The following is a 10,364-nucleotide window of genomic DNA, read 5'->3' as shown; positions in this document are numbered from 1 at the left end:
GGGGACCTTTCCATGTATTCCTGCCTTATCCATGTCAGGAGCCCTATTCTACATGTATGTATCCAGCCAACACACACCTGTGAACAAGGGGACCTTTCCATGTTATCCTGCTTTGTCCATGTTCCATGTCATGAAGCCTGATCCTACATGTATGTATCCAGTCAACACACCCCTATAAACAAAGAAACCTTACCATGTTCCTTATCCATGTTCCATGTCATGGAGCTCTATCTTACATGTATGTATCCAGCCAACACTGAATAGCCAAAATCATTGATGGATTCATAAGGTCAGTATCAGAAACACAACAGGTGGATGAAGGTGATGCTGGAGGAGAATAATGACAGCCAGCATGGATACAAGAGAATAACAATGACCAGAAAGATGAACAGATATAAGAGAAGATGCTGAATGAAGGTAAGATGGCAGATATGTATAGAGAAGGGGTAAAATGATGGCAGAGCGGGGTTATAATGGAACATGTGGAAAATCAGCGATGTATTGAATGGTTCACAGTATAAAGTTCTATGGGATACAAAATTCTGATCACATCCTTGCCATGTATGGGCTCCTTGTCCTTCCTCCTGTATACGGGGAGTTCAGCTTTTTACCATGCAGATAAATTGGAAAGAGGAAGGAACTGTTTTAGTTATGGACAGGTTTAAAACCTTTAAAGCCAAATGGTGCTCAGTGTGGGTCAATGTTCTTGTGTCTTCAAGCAAACATGGAAGATCATTATCCAATCAACTCAAAAGTCTATAGGTTGTGTACTTCTTGGTAGTAAAAGTTAGTGAATTGGCCCAGGACCCATAGGCACCACCTATGCATTGCAATACAGCAGAGGTAAGTTAGAGATGGTGTGAGACCTATGTTGGGTAAAATATATCATCATTCACTCAGGAGCCTCTTTTAGTTTGGGTGAACGAGAAAGAAGGTTTCTTCCACCACATTAATATTCCTGAAATCACTCACATTTTGCAGTCAGACAAATCACTGTCATTAAAAGGAGCAGACACAGCAGCAGAGAAATGAGGAAAAGATGCAGAGAGTTCTCCCGGATGCCTAAGACACAGAAAAGAAGTTTTAATCCACAGAATGTAAGACAAGGGTACAATATACAGAAATGCTTAGTAAAGTCAAAGATTTATAAATGTAAATTGTCACGTAATATGTTGAACACACTTGTCATCTGAGACATTAGTTTGTTACACACTTGGGATGAGCACATAGCGCCATCTACAAAAAAAAAATCATATAAGATCAAGTGACGCCTTATAACTAACTCAAGAGTACAAATAATATTAAATGTAAATACACAGATTCAATACAACTTTAATTTTAAATAAATGTTTAAAAATAACACAGCATGGAAATGTATTCACATTAACTTGACACCGACTTTTCTATTGATTACTGTTTTGTATGTTAGCAATGACAGATGCATTTTGTCTTCTAGGTTTATATTCAGGTCTATGCAATTTTCTTTTTTTTTTTTCAAGTAAAGTAGGTTCCTCAATATATTTGCAGATCAATTTATATTCAAGTATATACGGTACATTTGTTAATCATCAATGTGTGAACCAACTTATGCTCATGATTTGTTCATTTTCAATCCATATCAACAGCATATACATTTAGGTTACTTTAGGAGAATCCTAGCTGAAGATATCTGAATAGACTTTTATATGTGCAAATCCTTGCGCTAAGGTGATACAGTGGGCCTGATTTATTAAAGATCTCCAAGACTGGGAAGGATACACTTTTATCAATGCAGCTGGGTGATCCAACAAATTGGAAATGGATCTGGACCAGGATTGAAAACATTTGCTAACAAATCAAAATTCTAATTTGTGGTCAGGATTTTCCAGGTGCAGTAATATGTTATTAAATTATTAAAATTATATATTTTTTTGTGTGATATTTTTAAAAACATGTTGCCAAAATCACTTTCATAAACATAGTTACAATATATAGAACCATGTGTTACTCCAATACAAATCAATTTGTTTTCTGTAGTCCTTGACGCGTTTCACACATAGGCTTCATCAGAAGGACACAACGTTTCGAACATTTCAAATGTATATTTGTTCAGATGTTTCTAATTGACAATTCAATACATTTTATATCGGTTAAATGATCTTTCATTGAGGAAATGTATATAGCCAATAACACATTAATATTTCCTAATGCAGTTGTGAGTATTGTGGCCCCACTATGTTATCTAGTAACTCCTCTCATTTTCAGCACAGTGCAAGGATATCATAGTAAAATATAACCTCAAGCATTTTTCTTCTGGATATAGCACAATATTCACCTTGGTACTTTTCAAAGCTTGCTCTAGCAGAGTAACAAACTCACCGATGATTTGTGAACAAATACCAAATGACTTTTAGGAAATCCATTCCAGGTTTGCTGAATCAGTGATGAAAGTGTATCCTCTCCAGCCTTCAAGAGCTTTACAAAATCATCCCCAATGGACCTGCTTTATGAATATTCTCAAAGACCAGAGAAGATAGACTATCATGGGAGAACCTGGGTCATCCAGCAAATGTGAAATCATCTGGTCCAGGAATAAAAACATTTGCCAAATAATAGAAAATTATCCTTATGAAATCCATTCCAGGTTTTCTGAGTCACCCAGGTTTATCCATGATAGTTTACCTTCTCCGGTCTTAGGGAGTTTTAATAAACCTGGCCTAATAAATCACTGCTTTTATTATTATTATTATTAATAATAGGGGTAGGAAGGACTCTGTATGTACAGTTAGGTGAGAGAAGGAGACCCACACCACCCCCAACTTTGTTGCCAGATCTGGGGGTATGTGTAAAGTGCAGGCCTCCATAGGAGAGAGCAGCAGCAGAGGCAGAGTCAGAGGAGGAAAGCCAAGTTTCAGTGAGAGCAAGAAAGATCAGAGACTTAGAAAGGACCCTTCTAGCGGTTCAATGGCCAGATTAAATAGGTGGTGACAATGGGCACCCCTCTCGTGTTCCTCTTTTTAAAGAAAGGGCGTGAAAGGACCCCCAAAACTTGTATTTGTGCTATAGGATTGGCATACATAGCTTTCATAAATTGGGAGAACTGACCAGAAAAACCAAACTTGTTGAGCACCATGTGTAACCACGGCCACTCAATACTGTCGAAAGCCTTCTCTGCGTCAATTGTGCCAATAAGTGCCAATAAGGCAGTCGACGCGGAGGAGGGGCTGGACAGACGATTATGTTCCAACACAAACAAACGTTTACGTACTTTATATGCTGTAGACTTACCTAGAACAAAACCCGCCTGGGCAGGACTCACCAACCGTGGGAGGAGTCGCGCCAATTGTTCTGTCAAAATTTTTGTTCTTACATCGACATTCAGAAACAATGTAGGTTGATAAGAGCCAGAATCTAACTGGTCTTTTTGTTTTTTTGGTAACACTTTCACATATGCCGAGTGTCCAGATTGCAAATAAGTAGAAGAAGTAAACATCTGATTGCACAATTTTGTTAAAGGAGGTATACCCTGTTCTGATAACATTTTAAAGAATTCGGCTGGCAAGCCATCTGGCCCCAGCGCTTTGGCGTTGGCAGAGTGTTTGACAGCTGATATAACTTCCTCTGAGGTTATAGGGGAATTGAGGTAGCTGAGATCTTCTTCTGTCAGCCGAGGTAAGGTTAGATGATCCAGGAAGTTTTGTCCTCCAGAGAAGTCACTGCCTTGAGAGGCGTACAGTGACGCATCATAGGAAGCAAATGTGGAAGCAATGTCCTACGGCAAGGCAATTTTTGCACAAAATTTTGATTGTCCCTGATCGCCGTAACACGAGGGGCATCCAGAAACTTCTAGCTAAATTAGCTAATAAACGACCTGACTTATTGCTGTACTGAAATAACTCCGCTGTGTGGTATGATCTTACCGTGGCATCATATTGACTCATCCAAAAATCACAGGACCTTTTAGCTTGCAGCCAGGAATCTCGATCCTTAAGGGAACCAGATCCTTTGCAAACCATATATGCCTGTCGGGCTTGAGCACTGGCTTCCATATACTTGGTAAGGTTTTTTTTTTTTTCAAAGCGGTAACATGAGCCATTATCCTACCTCTCAACACTGCTTTGGCCGTGTCCCAGTATAGTTGAGGCTCCAATTATTGATTCACATTATGGTATGCAAAGTCCTGCCACCAATACTTAAGATAATTCTGAAATGCTCTGTTTAGCCAAAAATGTAGGAAATCGACAAACAAAATCCAACTGCTGTAGATATCCATCTGACATTGACAGGGAAAGTGGAGTGTGGTCTGAGATAAGAATTGAGTGTATAGCTGCGACATCCAATTTCAAAAGTAGATTTTCAGTAATCAATACAGAGTCAATATGTGACATTGTGGAGTGCGCGGCTGAAATATGAAGGGGGATGTAAGTGTCTCCAAGAACCGATCAAACTAGTGGCTGAGACAAACGTTTGAAAGGCTTTATCATTTGACACTGTAGTACCCTGTCTGGGTGGAGGCGAAGACATCTTCTGCAGTGTTAGGTACTGCTTTAAAATCGACGTACAATACCATAGGAGTTTCAGGTAGATTTTGAATAACTGCTGCCATCTTGTTGAAAAAGATGTTGCTGTCCTAATTGGGACCATATGCTGCTAGAATAATGAGGGGTTCGCTATGAATTGAAGAGTGATTGAAGCGCACCTCCCCTCCAAGGAAAATATTGCAATTTTCTGTGAATGAATATCAATACGCCTGCACGTCTGCTGAAACCCCCTAGACTTCTCCCACCCGGGCTTTTCACATGAAATGGTGAGATTAAGAAGGAAGATGTGTCTCTTGTAACACAGCGATATCCGCCTGGATCTTCTTTAGATGCCTCAGTATCATAGATCTTTTGTGCGGTGAGCGCAATCCTCTAACATTCCATGATATAACTTTCATTCAGGGTGGGAAATACGTATGGTGGATTACAAGTGGGCATAAACAATACATTGTAGATTCATCCGAGCAGCCATGGGGTGTAAGAGAAATAGTCCTCGTGGACTACAGGTAGGGAGATGCGGGTGTCCTTCACCAGATATATCTGAACAAAACCAGATGAGTGGCAGGTAAACAGGTGGCAGGTAAACAGGTTTAACGAATTATAACAGAACAAAACAAAAGTCTCGGATTGTAATACTTGCATGCGACCGAAAAAATGAAATGCAGTGAGGTCCCCAAGCGGTCTACCGGCTGCTGTGGAATAGCTTCTGTGGATAGTAGTGGTAGATTATTGATAACATGTCATGTTGCACAAAGAACTGAAGTAGTAGTAAAACAGAGAATCTTCATACAGACAATATATGAGAAGGTAGGTAATCCAGGAACAGGAGAGGAAGGACTCGATCCAGGGCACAGAGATTTTCATCACTCATCAATATATTGCAAGGAATTTACAAATGATGAAGCCCCCTGCGGACCCTTGAATGTATGAGCCTCTCTATCTGCTGTAAAAATTTTGAGAACAGCTGGGTACATTAAAGCAATAAAAATCTACTAAAACTCTCCATTTACCATTTTTACAGTTTAACTTCCTTTAATATGTCTTGTGTCTCCTCACCTGACATAAGCTGATGGCCTCCCCCCATAGCAGGTGCTGGAGGTGGTCTCTTGTGTCTGGGTGGATGCAGATCGGTGACATTCTCATACATATCATACCAGTCCTCACTGTGATCCTCGGGGGTGGAGCCTAATATGAAACAAAGTCATGTGATGTAGAGAAATATCTGATAGAAGATCTCATATTATAACAAGAGTATGTTATAGAATTTCTGAATCAAATCCAGAGTAGTACAGAATCACCAACCAAACCTGTACAATATATAAAATATAGAAACTTTTACTGAGAGAGAGCTCTCTTACCGATCATTTGCATTGTTCTGTTGTTTCATTGTTATATGGGAAAGCTTTCCTCTGTGTGCACTTGAAATTGTATTTTTATTGAATTTTTTTACCAAAATAAAGCAGAAAACAAAAGGTATAAAACAGCAAATAACAATAAAGTGCAGGAACATACCAGAGCATTTATAACAAGCTGGGGATCGTAACACATCATGTACCACAAATCAAAAGCAAGTGACCAAAGAAGAAAAAAAAAACCCAACAAGAAGCGAAGGAAAGGTGTGGTGGAGATGGGGGTAGGGGGGATAAAAATGTGGCAGTGACAAAGGACATAAAAAGTGTAACTAGTCATCCAGACAACATTACAGATTACATGGAACTCCACCCTGCACATTCTCCATCATCTGTGTGAGCAAAAGCAAGTCATCTGCCATTACTTGGCCAGCGTGGTGCATGGAGGCAGTGGGGCCCTTGGTGCAGCCACACAATTGAGCTATTTTACCAGTGACCTGTGGCGACAGATGGAGATGCTGTGCAAGGTACTGGCCCCCTTTAAAGCAGGCCACAAGCAATGTGGTCGGGAGCGGTCAGGCTGGAACAACGTCATACCCATCATCTTTCTGCATGATAATACCCTGTGTGGCCTGATGGAAAGTGGTGATGGGAGAGGAGAGGAAGAAATGGGGGAGGGGATGAGGGTGACATTACACGCCATAGCGCACAGCCAGCATCAGGAAGAGCAAGAAGGGACACTGACCAGCATCAGGAGGTTCAAGAGGAGGAGGAAGATGATTATGATGAGGGAGACCATGTTGGGGCTGCTGGATAGGACCCGTCCAACCCACATTTGTGCTGTCATGCCCCAGGCATTGTGCGGGCGATGGAACAACAGGAACTGCTGCAGCGTGAGGAGGAGGAGGTGGGTGATGAGGAGAATAATTGTATATAAATTTTCTTTATACAGCGTACATATAGAGCTTTTGTGTGCCGCTTCCCAGATCTCTAACTATTCATCTGAATCCAATGTGCGGCCCAGCACTGCTTCCTACTTGCACATGTATATGAACTTACCTAAAGCGTCTCAAACTGAGTTGTGTAGAAGACAATATTTGGAAGAGACAACACCTCTAGAGTACGGGCCCCCCGCACAAATTCTCTCAAAAGGGGTCATGTTTAGAAACCTGGCCGAGGGATGGAGGGACTGGACAAAATGCCTGATTTGTAAATATGCGTAGAAGGAGCTCAACCTTCTCGCAGAGTTCCTGAAAGGTAAGTAACTGCTTCTCTACAGGGTGGATCCCTCCAGTGGTCCCCTCCAGGGACCTGGCATCACAAACTGTCGGGGATTTGTGGGGTGTGGATGACAGATCTCGAGGGTTCCAACAAGAGACCATACCTGTGCCTGCAACTCTGCTAAACATTCCTTGTGAACTATTTTTGAAGTATTTATGATGCTATTCCCTGTTACCAAAATATTTTTGGAGTTTCATATTCTGTACACTAGTTTTTCCAATAACAATAAAATTATTGATAGCAAAAATATAAAGAAATAGGAAGAAAAAGTTAGAGTACTTAAGGAATTTAGAACTTAAGGAAGCTTGGACATTGCAGTGCCAGAGGGGCTTTTTGGCAGGTTTTTTGGCAAATATTTTTTTCATGAACTCAATCTGTTGAAAGAAAGATTTCCTTTCCCTTTGAACATACAATCATTCTGTAAATATTACTATAAGGGATGAAATAAAGGCTGCTGGCCATCAATATGTGTAACAGCTGGAGTTTCCTGGATGGATGCAATCTGCCCTGATCACATGCCTTCACACCATACACAACGGGTGTTTATTCAGTAAAAATGGTCATCAAAAGGAAAAAAACAGATTACAGTACTTTTCAGAACAAGGGGTGACAATTTCTTATTGACTCCTATGGGTCATGACCATCCCCCGTCGCTCTATACAAATGATAAAATACATCCCAGAGATTATCTCACCGCCATGTTGGCCTTCCCTCAGCACAATGCCGCCAAATCTCAGGTCTGCATAGGTGACGCTGTCCGTCATGTTGGTCCCGTTGAGTGATGAGGACTGAGGATGATTTATTATATAAAAAGAGGAAGCGGCTGACATCTGTTCCACTCAAAGGGGAAATCACACTCTGCTGGTCTGAATCTACAAAAATAAATCTTGCTCTATATGTGCGCACCCTGCTATACATGGAAAGTTTTCTTCAGCAAGGTTTTCATTTTAGCATCATAATAAACTTGTGGCTCAAACAGAAAATTAAATTACACACATCGGTAGACAAGGAGCTTCGGTTGGCACAGTTGGTAGCACTCTCACCTCGCATCAGTAGGGCCCCAGGTGTGGTTCCCCGGCTAGAACACCGTCTGTTGGGAGATTTTTATTTTTAATATTCTTCTTGGGGTCCATTTATCATTATTGATAATCATAATTATCATAATTAATTCTCACATTCTCTGCAACATTCACCTTCTTTGGTGGAGGCAACACACAACTGGGAAATAACAAGCAATACCAGGAGAGGGAAGGAAATAAACACATTGTCACAGAAACTGCTAAACAAATCTAATCTTTAGATGGAAGCCCCCGGGGGGGCTGAAGCTCTGGCTGTCACACCCAACCTATAAATGAATGGTTTTGGGGGACTTCCTTCTGGCTGCTTTCACATAGAGACCTTAGCAAGTGACGTCCAGTAGGTCACCAGATCTCTAGTCAATGTTTCTGGACTTCCTGCAATGGAACCAATGGTGTAAACATTCTATATTGTGTTCAGAATCCAGGAGGCAAAATCTATCGGAGATACAGCTGTGCTCCATGCAGGGCTGTTAGGAAGGATGAAGAGATTATCCACAGCTATAGAACCCTTCATTCTCTGCAAGTAAGGGGGGAAATCTTCTGTGAATGGAGGAACAACCTCCCAGCTGAATACACAGAATATACAGCAATATACCTTCATCAAGAAGTCCAGTGATGGATGGAAGAATATATTTCCAGGAAGATAGGTACGGCTCATTGAAAAGAGGGTGCATTACTTTCTTGTCAAGGTAACAGTGGTAAGTAGCCATCTTCCAAGTCAATCTTCCTATTGAACTGAACTCAACAAGATGGGAAGGGGCTCCATGAGAACTCACAGGACCAGAGGTAAGTCCTATGCTGGAACTAATGACTTTACAAGGCACTCTAACTTCATTACTGCTTTGATTTCATTGCCACAGCAAAGGACATTCCACCCACTTGGTAGTTGTGAGGGCTGATAGGGCTGACACATGGAGTCCTTCTCCTAATATAAATGCAGAATATTCTGGAACCTGTGCTGGATAAACAGAAATAAACCCCTGGACTCTACTATTAGAATAACAATTTTCTATCTATTTTGGCATCTATTTATAAATGTTTCCAAGTTTACAGCAGCATATCTGTCACCACAGGGAAAATCCAGATGTTAGGAACTTCTGCCCTCCAACAAGTAGGGATTCAGTGCCAGGCAGTCAGGGATAGGATGATGCCACCTGCCATGGAGAAGGTTGTCCTGCCAAGAAAGAGCCACTATCAGTAGAGGCAACAATTCCCCAGTTTCAGCCAATGGGATGCTATTGCTTTCTTTGTCTCTTCTCCATTCTTCAATAGGACTCTAAAAATCTGTGTTATTGGTGCTACAATGTAAAGTATGGAACATTCCCATCCCACAGCAAAATACCCCTAGTAGAGTAGTTTGAGAACAACTGGCATTATATCACCAAAAAACCCTCATTATACTGATATGTGTAATAAATATATGCAGAAAATATAAAAATAGATCACAAGATGTCCCGGGATGGTGACCTGGACGGTATATCAATGAAGCACAACAAAATACATGTAGAAACATCATCGGGCAGAACACAAGTCCAATCTGCCATATTGTATGTACAAACAAGTGACACCAAAATTCTGCCCACCATTTATGCATTGCCAATTACTTGAGGACCAGGCTGCAATTTCAAGAGCTGGCCAGCAGAAGGCCCAGAGATTCAACAGAAAGCAAAGGAGACAATCCTTCCTTCCAAACTCATGTCTACTATTACCAGTCCATGATGGCTGTGAGTTATTTTCTGTACTTCTAGAAATCATCCAGCTTTTTCTTAAAGTAATCTATAGAACTTGCTGAAGCTACTTCCTGAGGGAGCCGATTCCACATTTTCACACCTTACAGTGAAGAATCCCTTCCATATCCGCAGCTATCTATATATTCTTTTCCTCCAGATGCAAAGAGCGCCCCCTGTGCTTTATAATGACCTTACAATGAATAAATAGGAAAAGAGTATGTCTGCTCCCTTTTATTATCAATTTACTCCTCTCCTGTACATGCCAAACATGTAAATGGCATTATACAATGGAATAGAACTTCATAATATGTATAGCGCAGGACATCAGGACCTTTATCCTCCTTCTGGTGACCCCTTTGATAATTCATCCTACATTTCTATCTATGAGTGTAGACCTTCTCCTTA

General features: G+C 40.9%; 1 protein-coding gene across 1 annotated transcript in view; it reads right to left on the bottom strand.

The window, feature by feature from the left end:
* Positions 1 to 7,972, bottom strand: part of LOC140332350 (uncharacterized) — an 18,559-nt gene extending 10,587 nt beyond the window's left edge. The window contains exons 1-3 of the mRNA XM_072413623.1: positions 7,845 to 7,972; positions 5,577 to 5,705; positions 973 to 1,062 (exon numbers count right to left, since the gene is read on the bottom strand). Coding sequence (XP_072269724.1) covers positions 973 to 1,062; positions 5,577 to 5,705; positions 7,845 to 7,914 — 289 coding nt within the window. The 5' untranslated portion in view covers positions 7,915 to 7,972. The remainder of the gene's footprint in view (positions 1 to 972; positions 1,063 to 5,576; positions 5,706 to 7,844) is intronic.
* Positions 7,973 to 10,364: the final 2,392 nt, after the last annotated feature.

The sequence above is a fragment of the Pyxicephalus adspersus genome, chromosome 6 (assembly GCF_032062135.1).
Source record: "Pyxicephalus adspersus chromosome 6, UCB_Pads_2.0, whole genome shotgun sequence".
NCBI lineage: Eukaryota > Metazoa > Chordata > Amphibia > Anura > Pyxicephalidae > Pyxicephalus > Pyxicephalus adspersus.
Note: the sequence above shows the minus strand (reverse complement) of the source record. Positions and strands in the feature narration are given on the sequence as shown.